This window comes from Telmatherina bonti (genome assembly GCF_933228915.1).
Source record: "Telmatherina bonti genome assembly, chromosome: 12".
NCBI classification, from domain to species: domain Eukaryota; kingdom Metazoa; phylum Chordata; class Actinopteri; order Atheriniformes; family Telmatherinidae; genus Telmatherina; species Telmatherina bonti.
Genome location: NC_136610.1, coordinates 35,668,005 through 35,682,489, shown reverse-complemented (window position 1 = coordinate 35,682,489; position 14,485 = coordinate 35,668,005). Strand labels below are relative to the sequence as shown.

The window sequence follows — 14,485 nt, the reverse complement described above, 5'->3', positions numbered from 1 at the left end:
AAAAGGAGTAAAATCAACCCATTTATTCTGAAGTTTAGAAAGTTACATAGTTCTGCTTTTAGTTATTTACCAAAAGAGTTAACTCTGACTTAAAGATGTTCAGTTTAACATTTCATTTAAAACAACAGCAGAAGCTTTAAATCTCTACTCAGAGAATGAATTCAGGCAAAGTTTGTGTTGTAGAACTCATGGATATTTTATACGCTTGCAGAATCTTCCCCTTATTAGTCTGAGACCCAGAGATGAAAATGTTGCTCAAAAGGTAAAAATGAAAGTAACTAAAAGCTACCAAATCATTTCCTTCAGGCTCAAGTGACGTCTGCAGGCATCGCTGTGTGTCGTTCCTGGAAGGAACCACTGGAGGGACTGTTGCGCTGGCATTGTTCCCCTTCAGACTTCACATGACAGCACCAGATGGGCCTCAGTTCTGCACATCTAAACTGGGTCATTTGCATTTAGTTTGGTGTCTAAATTCTAAGATTTTAACGTTCATCAGCTGATTCATGCTTCATTCTTTCCAGCTGCTGGAGCGATGCCTGTTGTAAATACAAATAACTCCTCGTTTGTACGAGAGCTTGACGCAGCAAAATGATTTAACCTCACCCGGAGCTTTTCTATTATTCCTTTGACACGCCTCTCCTGCAGCTGCACCAATAAGACCTCAGTCAGCCCATTTTCTGGAATGCCACAGGCCAGGAGAATTAACATGTAGGCTCTTGGTAGTTAAAAGCATAAAAGGTTTTATTTCTATCATACCTCCCAGTGCACATGCAAGCCTTTCAGGGGTGTTCTTAGTCTTCCCAGTGGAGAAGGACAACATGAATCCATATATTGAAGAGGAAATGCTGCGATGCTGTGCATGTCTGCAACAATAGGTCTCAGTGATGCGGAATGATGACTTCAGGAGCCAAGATCACGATGAAACCCTCAGTTATGATAATGGAAATGCTCAGTAGTAGGAGCACCAGCTACAGCAATGTTTAGATGATCAGAGAAACCACAAACAGACAGCAATAAGGTAAACAAAAGCACAGACTGAAGGACTCATGACAACGCTTCTCCATGATCAGCACTTTAATGAATCCATCTTATGATAAAAACCTTCAAGGCTCCGAGTTGTGCAGTGTCTCAGTGATGGTGCCGAGGTTTAACTGCAGTTCTACAGCAGAGTGAAGAAGTGTGTGTGTGTGTGTGTGTGTGATTAGATGTCGGGTTGAATTCATCTTGAAGGCGACAACAAGCTGCAGTCCTGTGCAAAACTGTTTGTCTCAACTTGTTCCAGTCAACATGCGGATAAAAGTATTTTCTGATCGCCTGTTTTCTTTGTTTGTCCTCATCTGATTTTGCAGAAAACAGAATTAAACAGATTAGAATAAAATCTAACTCCATGTTTTTGCCTTTATTTGATAAACAGAAGCGACAGAAAAAGAGTCGGAGATGCTGACGAGGAACGAATGCACTTCTAACTTTCACACACCTCTGAAATCGTGTACAAAGTACTATGATTACTTTCTCATAAATCACTGTCACATGCACACAACTACACATGCAAGATCTCGCATATAAACTGATGGGAAGTCTCTGGTACGTGAGACCAAACATGACCGGTCCACAGAGGTCGACTTGATCTGCTGCACTTCAGTTTTTTTACCTTTTCAATGATTTCTTTCTATTTGTGTCGCTTTTGTTGCACCTGTGCAGCTCGATGAGGTGCGTCTGATGCTGAGCCAAAAAAATGTTCCATTTTTGTGGACAATTAAGATTTATTCTTTCCTGTTCTATTAAAAAATAATGGAAAAAAACACAAGAAACTGCAGCAATCAGGAACAACAATACTGCAGTAAGATTAAAAGACGTTACTGTTGTTGTAAAATTACAATAAAACTCTGTTGGTTACAGTCATTTAGCAGCAAGATATCAGACATAAGAGACATTTTTTTGCAAAAAAATCTCATTTTTATATATATATATATATATATATATATATATATATATATATATATATATATATATATATATATACATAACAAAAATTTAAAGCAATAAGGATAAATATATACTTAAAATTAAGTTTAAAAAAATTATGTAAATTATTTAATCATAAAATTGATCCAAAATATCACAGATTTTTTTTCAAGACATTTCATGTTTTCTAAAAGGTTTAATAAAAGTAAACACTTTGATAACATATTTATTTGCACGGAAAAAAAAGTGCAGTTTTCATTATTTATGGGTTCTTTTGTTGGGATTTTACTGGTGCGACCTGCTGGAAACCAGCAGGTCCTGCATGTGGAACCTGGACTAAGGTTAAAGCGTCTGGATAAAGCAGCTGATAAATGACTTCACAGTGGGAACAATGTTGGGAAAAACTTTAAAACCACCGATCCACAGCAGCTTTTATCGTGTTAAATAAAAGATCAAAGTTCAGTTCCGGGTTTTTGACTCAGGTGAAGGTGAGAGAACTCGGTTTTTGAATGAATTCCTATAAACTCCAATGTGCTGGATGCTCATCAGTCGGTCGGTTTTAACAGAAAATAATTAGATTTCTTTCTACAGTTTCTGTAAGACGACATAAACCTGGCCACATCCCACCTGAGACGAGCCTTCGCCGTGTTTCCCGGCGCGTGACGGCGAGGACCAGGTGCCACGGCCCACGCTTTATGTCTGCTGTTTGTACACCAGCTCCGCCGCTAAATTTAGCTGCGGATAAAAAGGGAATTATTGTAGAAACTCTTGAGCTGAAGATGGCAGATGCAGCACGACCGGCATAACACAGAGGACTGTAGACGTTACCATGGTAACCTGAAGGAAATGAGCAGAAAACTCCTCCATTTGTTTTAAATTACAGTCTGAATGATGAGACGGGGTTGTTATTTTGTGTAAGTGAAGAACGCCTGTGGTTCATCTGCAGCGTTGTGGCCTGAACATTTCACATCTGAGATCATCTCAGAGCTCATGCCATGAACCCTGCGTGAACTTTAATGTGTCCATCTGAAGTGCTGCAGGCTCAAGGTGCATCCACATGGCTCCTGTCAATCAAACAACAAGCACTTTCGGGCACGTTGGTGAGTTTCTCCGAGAAGTGCTGTTGCATCATGTTCTGCAGTTTTCTCTCAGCTGTCTGCTGCTTTCCCCCGTTCTACTCAAGCAATCATTGTGGAAGTTAGATTTGATCCAAAGTCAACTTCTGCACCTGGTAAACAATGATATCTGTTGAAGTAACATGCATCGTAAACACAGCTTGGACAGTGTATAACTAGCAACTTGTGACATGCCTTCCCATGTAGAGAAGTGTTGCTGCAGGGATGAGTCTCATATAAAAAAAACTGGCTTTGTCCTGAAGAGAGGTCTTCCCCTTGTCCCACGATAAAGCTGTTTAATCTGTAATAAATGTAGTCCTTTCTGCCATCAGCTGCTGCCGTGTCCTCTCTGTAGCACCAATAGCATAGAATATTCCACAACATCATTAGCTGCGTTTTTATTTCCAATAAAATTGCACAAAAACTAAATATCGCAATAAAAAACTGGTAAAAAGCTGCTTTTCCGTTACACCTAGATTACGCAAAACCTAAATGTCACAAGAAAAAAATCGCTAAAAAAGTTTAAAATCTCGCTAAAACGTTTTTACGCTCTCATGAGGAGATTTTCAGACGTTTAAGTGAAGAAATATGTCGCAAAAGTGTCATGGAAACACCTTTTTCATATTTACGTGGAGGGTCATGTGATCAGTTCATTGCTGGTAAAGATGGCGCGATGTGGAACGAATTACAGCGAATTTCAAAGTTTTAGATGGAAATGAGGCATAAAAGCTTAGAAAAGTCGTAGCAAATTGTCAGCAGACAAAAGAAAAACGCAATATAACGCTACGTGGCTACCTCGCGTAAGCTATAATTCTCGTAAAATCTCATCAACCGAAGGAGATTTTAAGAACTGAGGCTAATGCGCTAAACACTGTTCAATGGAAACACCTGCAAATTGCAGTTGTTTGTTGAAACGTACAAATATCACTTTTGCTTTGCAAAAAATATAATGGAAACAATTATTTAAAGGTCTATATTTATAAAAACCTAAAAGTAACTACACACTATCATGCAGTTAGGGCTGGGCGATATGAAGATATGTATCGTCTGGACGATAGAAAATGTCCATCGTTTCATATGAGGCTCTATCGTTTACGCCACAATAAGCTTCTTTACTGCAGTATTTACAGTATGCACGCTGCAACATATAAACAAACATGGAGGAAGACGGTAGCAGACGTGTTTCAGAGCAGGATAATTCTCTAAAAGATGAGCAGCCAACCCAAACTGATGAGCTTGTTCCTAAAAGAGTGAAATTTCTGTCTGGATTCAGTTTGGATATAAAAAGATCGACGTGGAACCAACAACAGACTAGCTCACAGTCCCAACAACGGACTCCGACACAACTAACTCATTTTATCACCTGCAGGAATCAGGATAAAAAATACAGAATAAAGAACAGAGTCGACCAGCAAAAGCAGCAAAAGCAGCGTCAGGTGGAGGAGAAAGCTCATAATAAACTCCAGACCAGACGCTGCAGCAGGTATTTACCTGTGGAACTTCATACGGCCATAGTTCCCCCAGATGGAAGGAGATCGCTGCTGCCGTTGCCTAGCAACACCTGATACATAACTGATGACTGACACTACAATACAGTTTTATATGGTTATGTATATCGTCATGGGGATATAAATGAGCGATATTGAGATGTGAGATTTTGGTCGTATCAACCAGTTCTATATGAGGTGGTTTTTCAAACCTTTTCGACATAAAAAAAAAAAAAAGTCGCAAAAGTTTCATGGAAACACTTTTTTAAACATTTATGTGTCCCTGTGTGACGTAGGGAGTCATGTGACCAGCTTATTTCCTGTAAAGATGGTGCGGTGTGGAGCAAACAGCAGCAAAATGCAGAGTCTTACAGTCGATTAGGAAGGGAAAGGATGGAGAAAGGCTTCGGAAAGCCGTGGCAAATCCTCCACAGTGAGAAGAAAACCAAGAAATAACGCTACGAAGCTACCTTTTGTACGCCGCAGTGCCTCTGTGCTCGGTTTGCCACAGCGGCAGCTGTAGCTGCACATGTACCACCGCCAGAGTATGATTAATAATGGATCAACTGTAAAGTGCTACATAAATCCACTTCACGGTTATTATGCATGATCAGTGAATCAGCTAGTCATGCTTTCTCATGTATTTTGTCCTCATGTGTTTTTGTTTACTTGTCCTTGCAGCACTTTTAGTAATTCCAAAGCAATATTACACAAGTTTCTGATGTTAAAGACACACTGCAGAACTTCTGTCATTTTCCCCGTCATGTGCCTCCATCGACGGCTAACTCAGCCTCCATCCTGCATCCTAGTTGACCTGTTCGCTCTCTCCAGCCAGCAGAACATCTCGTTTTGTCTCTTTCTCTCTTTCGATCTCTTGTTTCTTTGCTGAATCAGCGATGTTCTTTATTATACCGTGAAGCGAAACAGCACGTCACGACCTGGATGTAAAAGTTGTATAGTGTCAGTTTCTCAGCCCCGGGTGTTACTGGACAGCAGAAATGCACATGATGGATATCACTGTGTCATCGAACACGTCTGGGATGCAGAGTTTTTAGGTCAGAAAGTTACGTAAAGCGTCTTTAAAACTCCATAAGTCTGTTCTCTGGTCTGGACCAGCTGACCTGAGTCCTCAGAAGGTCCTGCCAGGTTTATATTCTCTCTACGCATCACAGACGGAGTCCTGGCCTAAACCGTTCTGCAGGACCAGTCAGTCCAGTCCAGAAGATTTTTAAATGGCTACGGTTACACAATGTTTTTTAATTCGGAATTATTAATTCATTCATTCATTCATTCATTATCCAAACCACTTAATACAATTCAGGGTCGCAAGGAAGCTGGAGCCTATCCCAGGAGTCTTTGGGCGAAAGGCGGGGTACACCCTGGACAGCTCGCCAGTCCATCACAGAATTCGGAATTAATAATTCTGAATTAAATCATTCGGAATTAACGTATTATCCGTCGAGTTTACATGAAGATAATAATTCTGAACGAACGTTTGATGAACGTTTCATGAAACACTTAATTCCTCTTTAGAGCGGCGGGTTGGGAAGGGTTCTGATTGGACAGAGGGAGCACGTGACGTATGACGTGTACCAGAAATAAACAAAGTCGGCTCCCTGCTTCTCGTCTTTTCAGTCGTAACTTGTAAAAACTACATAATAAGAACCAGTTTCACTGCTGTTTTTATTATAAATGTGAAGTAGCAGCTCAACACCAGCATACTACTTCACTTTCTGCAGCAACTGAGAAGGAGAAGAAAGATAGACCACCGAACACGGGAGGCAAAACAACGAGCGTCATCGGGACAGGATAAGGTAACGAGCATGCTCAGAACGACCGGAGTTAACTTAGAGCGGAATGAAGGTTTACATGACAGAGGAATTAAATAGTTCGGGATTAAAATGCGAATAAACCAGACACTTACATCGGAATTAAGTTTAATTCGGAATAGAAATTTGCATTAGGAACGAAGTGTTTACATGGTCGTTTATCATCAGTTTGAAATGGAATTAACTTTTATTTGGAATTAAACAGGAATTAAAACTTCCATGTAAACGTAGCAACTGTATTCTTGCTTCAACCCTAGAGAATAAATTAAAAAAGATCCAAAGGCCTCTAGAGTTCGGCACTGTGACTTATTCATTTAAATCAGGCGTGTTGGAGCAGGAAACATGGAAAACCTGCAGCCTGTTCTGTGACTGACTGGAAACCAGATGTTAAAACACAATCGTTGTACTGGTTAAAACTCCAGCAGCAGCATCTAGATGAGCTGCAGCGATGTCGGGAGACGAAACAGTCTCATCTAAACTGGTCTTCCTTCAACCTCATGTCAAGACAAACTGGGCCTAAAGGTTTTAGACATAAATACCAGTCATGGACAAAGCAGCGTGCTTTGCTGTTTCACTCCACCTTACATGGACGACCTTCCAAAAACCTCGTCTTGTTTGCATGTAAATACTTCTGTTAATAACTGTTTGTAAAGATGAAATAAAAGCAAGAGGACGGAACATTCTGCAGGGCTTTGGAAGCATTCTGTGTGCTGTACATAGAGCCGCTGCGGATTGACAGGATTTTTGAGGGCAACCTATCACTTTAAGAGTGTCATAGCTCCTCGACAGGCTCATCTTTTTCTCTCTCACTACATCTTTCTTCTTCCACGCATGGCTTGTTGCTGAGGTAACGGGCCGGAGAATGCTTTAGCATTTCCAGCATTGTTTAGTGAATCAGTTCATGCTCGTGTGCAGCTGACATCAACAGGCTCCATGACGGGCGCAGGTATTCTCTTCCTGAAATGCCATCATGAGTGAGCAGACACCTGGTGCTGTGCAGTGCTGTTTTATGAGGGTCATATTAAAGGTGCCATATTCCATACCGTCCTCATCTGCACAGCATGATAAACACAGCAAAGCCTGCTGCATGCGACATGGCGTGTTCTCATGCAGAAGATTAACGGAGTCGACAGAAATGTCCTTTTAAGCTGCACTTTTTCCTCATCATTCTCCAAATCTATGATGATTACGACGTGTCTCCAGCAGAGGGCACTGTGTGCGACTAGCGTTGTGCAGGGTTTAGATTTTACAGTGTTTTTCTGTCAATAAAACATCAGTGCTTATAAAATACTTAATTGTTGACTAAAGATGCTTTTTAAAGCCAGATGAGAGAGAAGAGAGCAGCAGAAGCAACACATCTTTCTGTTCATTCCGACTCGCAGACACCAGCCAGGTCCTCTCTGCCTCGGTCTGCATTTGCGTTGGTAGTTTTCTTATTTACAGTCATCAGTTCACTGTAACGTGTGTCTGCAAAAACACAACATGAATCAAACTTGGGCTTACAGCAGCAGGAAAGATTGTTGTTTCAGGGTCTTTCACGAATCACAGACATGAATTAAATTATTTTTTAGAAGTAATATTTTTATTATAATAATAATTTAATGTTTTCTTGAGATATGAGAAAATGGAACAACAAAGCCTTTTAATTCAAAAGTTTTAAATATTAGTAAATGTCAACTTGTGACATGTTAAAGCATCATTCATTCATTCATCATCCCAAATGCTCAATCCGATGAAGGGTTGCGGGGAAGCTGGAGCCTATCCCAGCAGTCTTTGGGCGAAAGGCAGGGTACACCCTGAACAGCTCGCCAGTCCATCGCAGGTTAAAGCATCATTCTTTACTTAAAAAATACAAGTCAATGAATAAACGGTGTAGAAATAATGTCATAAAAATGATGCTGATTACCAAACCAGAACTCGTTGGACAGATGCGGGATGCACAGCAGCATGTTCGGAGATAACCAAACACTGAATATTAGCATTAATACCTGAAGGCCCATATCTGCTCCCGTACAGGTGCAAATAGGGACGTCCATTTCAAATGTTGTTACAGTCGCCGTCCTCTTACTTTCATGTTTTCTCAGTTGCCATAGTTGTTGTTCATCCACTAGTTGGCAATGTTGGGTTTGGGGTTCACTTCTGCATTTTGACATCAGTTGGTATCGGTAATATATCGCTATAAAGTTGTTTATAACCGTCCAAAAATACCGGGAGAAGCAGAAGAAGATAACCACAATGGTTTTTATGTTCTCTACCTCTTCTGCTTCTTCTTCAGGTGATTTTTATTTGTCAGTTTCTGCATCATCTTGCATGCCACCCAGCATGCATGTCAGGTATATAGATCAACCCTGCCCCCGCCATTTCTAGTGGTCTCGCTCCGTTTTCTGCGTTAGTTTATGGATAGCTAAGTCCCTCGAAAACAGACCAAATTACATGCATAAATGACGCAGGAGGTGGACGAAACTGTCTGTCCATCTGCGTATCTGTCTTCTTTGTCAAGCATTAATGGGCCTGAACACCAACGGCCCAGCATGGTGGTGGAAGGTTAATGGTCTGGGCTTGTTCTGCTACCAAAGGACCTGAACACCTTGCTGTCACTAAGTGGACCATGAGCTCTAAAGTGTCCCATCTGGTAGACAGAGTACATTTGGCTGAAATTGTCTTATTCTGCTGGAAAATTATCCCAAATGCAGTAGAAAACCTACAACAGAAAGCGAAAAGAATCAAGATTTTTCACTTAACGAGTCAAAGTCCAGACTTCAGTCTGAGTCCAGTTCCACGGAAAGGTCCCCGATCCAGACAGATCTGCTTCCCAAAGCCAAACTGGGAACCAGTTCAATGGAAAGAGGCCAGATACTGACGGTTCTTCTTCCCGAAGCCAAACTGGCCACTAGTTTGATGGAAAGACGTCAGATATTGATGGTTCTGGTTCCTAAAACCAAACTGGCCACTAGTTTGATGGAAAGACACCAGTTATTGATAGTCCTGTTTCCTAAAACCAAACTGGCCACTAGTTTGATGGAAAGACGTCAGATATTGATGGTTCTGTTTCCTAAAACCAAACTGGCCACTAGTTTGATGGAAAGACACCAGTTATTGATAGTTCTGTTTCCTAAAACCAAACTGGCCACTAGTTTGATGGAAAGACGTCAGATATTGATGGTTCTGTTTCCTAAAACCAAACTGGCCACTAGTTTGATGGAAAGACGTCAGATATTGATGGTTCTGCTTCCTAAAACCAAACTGGTTGCTAGTTTGATGGAAAGACACCAGTTATTGATAGTTCTGTTTCCTAAAATCAAACTGGTTGTTAGTGTCATGGAAAGATGTCAGTTATTGATAGTCCTGTTTCCTAAAACCAAACTGGCCACTAGTTTGATGGAAAGACGTCAGATATTGATGGTTCTGCTTCCTAAAACCAAACTGGCCACTAGTTTGATGGAAAGACACCAGTTATTGATAGTCCTGTTTCCTAAAACCAAACTGGCCACTAGTTTGATGGAAAGACACCAGTTATTGATAGTCCTGTTTCCTAAAACCAAACTGGCCACTAGTTTGATGGAAAGACGTCAGATATTGATGGTTCTGTTTCCTAAAACCAAACTGGCCACTAGTTTGATGGAAAGACACCAGTTATTGATAGTTCTGTTTCCTAAAACCAAACTGGCCACTAGTTTGATGGAAAGACGTCAGATATTGATGGTTCTGTTTCCTAAAACCAAACTGGCCACTAGTTTGATGGAAAGACGTCAGATATTGATGGTTCTGCTTCCTAAAACCAAACTGGTTGCTAGTTTGATGGAAAGACACCAGTTATTGATAGTTCTGTTTCCTAAAATCAAACTGGTTGTTAGTGTCATGGAAAGATGTCAGTTATTGATAGTCCTGTTTCCTAAAACCAAACTGGCCACTAGTTTGATGGAAAGACGTCAGATATTGATGGTTCTGCTTCCTAAAACCAAACTGGCCACTAGTTTGATGGAAAGACACCAGTTATTGATAGTCCTGTTTCCTAAAACCAAACTGGCCACTAGTTTGATGGAAAGACACCAGTTATTGATAGTCCTGTTTCCTAAAACCAAACTGGCCACTAGTTTGATGGAAAGACGTCAGATATTGATGGTTCTGTTTCCTAAAACCAAACTGGCCACTAGTTTGATGGAAAGACACCAGTTATTGATAGTTCTGTTTCCTAAAACCAAACTGGCCACTAGTTTGATGGAAAGACGTCAGATATTGATGGTTCTGTTTCCTAAAACCAAACTGGCCACTAGTTTGATGGAAAGACGTCAGATATTGATGGTTCTGCTTCCTAAAACCAAACTGGTTGCTAGTTTGATGGAAAGACACCAGTTATTGATAGTTCTGTTTCCTAAAACCAAACTGGTTGTTAGTGTCATGGAAAGATGTCAGATACTGACGGTTCTGCTTCCTAAAACCAAGCTAGGAGCCGGTTCCAGAGAGGGGCTTTAATGTTCTGCCTCCCATTCTACTTTTAGATCTTTTAGGAAGGAGCAATAAGTGAGTGCAGTTTGAAAGTGAAGTGTTTGAAACTCTGAGATCTTTAGAATAGAGTTTTATATGTGAAAACAATTTTCTTTTCATTTCCAGAATTTGCTTCTACACATAAAAACAAGTAAACCATTGATTAAATTTTACTGGCTACTTTCCCATCACCACCTGCCTGTTAATTCTTCTTCATGATCTTGATCATTATGCGTTGTCACTCAATGGACCCAACTGGGACACTCTCAGGCCTGGTATTGGCTGAGTGTGATGCAACAAGACGCAATAAACAAAGTGCTGTAAGAGTATGTAACTCAGAGACGAGCTGAGTTCAGAGGAAAAGGAAACACACGCACAAACAGCTTTAAAAGAAAAAAACTGGTTCACCTTTCATGTTGTGTTGGACTTTGTAATAGAGACGACCTCCATCACTGATCATCTGTAACAGCGATGATGATGATGAAGTATATTTAATGGATGTAGATAACGGTCCATACCTTGTGGTCAAATAGTTTTTTTTTCAGTGGTGATCGTGTTCATTTGAATAAAGGTTACTGATGGATTTTTAATCACAACTTGGTGCCTTTTGTCTTTTTTTTTTTAAATCAGTCACATAAAGTCATTTTCCCACCAAAATGAATTTCAATCTAAGACTGTAACACCTAATCATGTGTTGGTTAGGCGCTTCCCTCATTGGTTACTTGCACAAAATTAACGTGCAGTAATTTGTAAGCTTGTACAAGTGTTGCAACTGCAAAGTATTTGTAAGTTAGAAGGATAGGTTCATGAGAAAGAATTTTTTTTTTGTGCAGCGGTGTGTGGTGCTGGAAGTACAGCTCCTGTACTTCCTGTGCGCATGACAGCCTGAAACAATACAAACCACTTATCGTTTTCATTTTAATGGCTGTGTTTATTTTCAGGATTTTTCCTTTGTGAATTTCTAAATTGAGGTGATCTGGGGAAATAAATGCTCCTGCTGTAAATAGTGTGTCCATATTATTTGTGAAGAGTGGCTGTTTTTATCACAGTTCCTAGCAACAGCAAGGTGTCAAGAGGAGCATCGATTCCCATTTTCTCTCCCACACACACGGAAACACTCACTAAACTATGACAAACAACTTCCCCATCTATCTATCTATCTATCTATCTATCTATCTATCTATCTATCTATCTATCTATCTATCTATCTATCTATCCATCCATCCATCCATCCATCCATCCATCCATCCATCCATCCATCCATCCATCCATCCAATGGCTCATTGACAGGCAGGTGCAGAAAATGACAACAAGTTGTTGGAGAACTTTTCAATTGAATCAAATTGGTTGTAGCAGGGAAACACTAAAACCTGCAGGATGGTAGCTCTCAATGACCGGAGTTGGAAACCTCTACCAGTTGAAAGTTTAAAGTTTGTACACACTTTCACATTGGGTGTTATAGTAAAGTGTGTCAAAACTTTGGACTGGTGCTGTCTGTCTGTCTGTATGTATGCATGTATGTATTAATGTAATATAAAAGAATTCAAATGAAACAACGAGAAGCCGTGCATTCCCTGGTTATAATGCACAAGGCAGGGTCTAGAAAACTGCCAGGTGCAGTGGAGTGGTGTTTCTCCGTGAAGTGCATTATATCCCTGTAATGCACAACTTCTCATTGTTTAATCTGCAAATACCAAGGTCCCACACACTAAACATTTTATAATAAATGTTTATTTCTTTTTTACAAAACATGGAAAATATGCTGAAGTATAGGAACTATTTTATGTTGGCCTCAATGTATTTTATGTACAATGTACCGCACTTCTCTCATTTGCCTGATCTGAATCAGTTGATTAACCCGTTGCTATGGTGACAACCTTAACAGAGTGATATTACAGTGATTTAACTCGCTGAACTATATTATAATATAACGCACACCGGTTAGTATATATATATATATATATATATATATATATATATATATATATATATATATATATATATATATATATATATATATATATATATATATATATATTGTGTGTGTGTGTGTATGAATCTCAGTTGCACAGGGTTGTAAACATGAACTACATGGTTACCTCATCCCAGATCCCTCAGGGCCTAGGTAGGTATCGGAGAAAAGCCGGATGCTAAATGTCAAAGCTGCCGTAAACAACCGTTCTTACTGAGGAGGATGGATTGTTGTGTGTGTGTGTTCTGTGCTGTGTTTCCTACTTGGTGATGGGGAATCCAGCTCAGTCTGTGGACAACAAAGTCTTAAAAAGTTCTGAGAAAACAATTATTGTTTTCTTGATTATTTTGTGTAAAAATGTCCACTCTCAGCTTCCGTACATTCCCATATAAACCACTTAAAAACAAAACTGTGTTGGGTTTTTCTTACAGATAGCAAACATGCCATTTTGATCCTACTCATGTGAGCTATAGTCCACCCCACTACTCGTGTCGTGGATGAGCGTGGAAAGGTCCCCCCCCCCCCCCCTCCAACCCTCCCCACGCAGGCTGATGGAAGCTGCTCATCGCATACCGGGCTACCTTTAGGACCCAGCGTGTCTCCTTTGTACTTTCTCCGTGGAAAAGAGGGAGACTGAGATGTGCTCCTTGCCTATCACGATTCACATCGCGCCTGCACGAGCTGAGGAGGATGCAGATCAGGGGGGGTTGAAGCCAGCATCAGCTCCTGCAGCCGCAGTCTTGTTCCCCTGCTCCCCCCCCCCACCCCCCATCCCACACCCCCCCCCCCATCCCACCCTGCCTGGCTGTTTGTCGGGCCCAGTTTCGGGTGAAATCTTGAGAGGCAGCATGTCTTGGAAGCATCCCTCCTGCCGTGGACGTGATTCCTCTCAGCTCGCAGCTCGTTTCTGATGACAGGCTCTCCACATCAGGAGAGCTGAGATCTTCCAACTTTCTGCAGCATCTTCGACGATTCCAGCAGCAGCTGCTACTTTTTGCTCTTGAGGTGAGTCTGTTTTGGGGTTTTTTTCACCTTTCAGACACAGTCATGTGTTTTTTCTGAGGCTGAAGCGCGTGGGTGAGAAGCTTTGCCAAGATTTCATCTTTTTTCCTTCAGTAATGGTTTTCATCTTTCTCCACCTGATTGGAGGATTTAATCTGTGAAATTACTTGATCTCCCATTACTGGAACCAGTAAGGTTAGGTGAAGGGAGCGTGGGACGTGTCAGTGAATACTAATTACAGCCAGTTGCTGTCTCTGCCACCCCCCCCCCCCCCCCCCCCCCCCCCCACTCCCGTATATTTATTTATTTATTTATTTATTCATCGCGTGCTGAAGGGAATCCCCGCAAATGTGTAGAAACTGGGAGCAGGTCTGCAGACTGGAAAGCTTGCACATGCATGCATTTAAACGGAGCCTCCTTTCCTTCCAGCAGCTGCTGTGCTGCGTTCAGGTGCTGAAGCAGCCATGTGGAGCAGGGACAGCGCTTCTTCGCTTCTCATCTGCCTGCTGGCCTTTCCAGCTCTCTGGACGACCAGGTGAGGGGTTTTTGCATGCAAGCCTCTGCTTGCAGGGATCTCACACACATACATTTGGCTTCCGGGGAGCTTTTCTAGGTTTTTATCCAGGTGGA

General features: G+C 41.2%; 1 protein-coding gene across 1 annotated transcript in view; it reads left to right on the top strand.

The window, feature by feature from the left end:
* Nucleotides 1-14,319: 14,319 nt before the first annotated feature.
* The window catches only part of gabra2b (gamma-aminobutyric acid type A receptor subunit alpha2b), a gene marked incomplete at both ends in the record, with an annotated part of 51,551 nt that continues 51,385 nt past the window's right edge, over nucleotides 14,320-14,485 (top strand). The window contains one exon of the mRNA XM_079249814.1: nucleotides 14,320-14,390. Within this exon, the coding sequence (XP_079105940.1) occupies nucleotides 14,320-14,390 (71 nt within the window). The remainder of the gene's footprint in view (nucleotides 14,391-14,485) is intronic.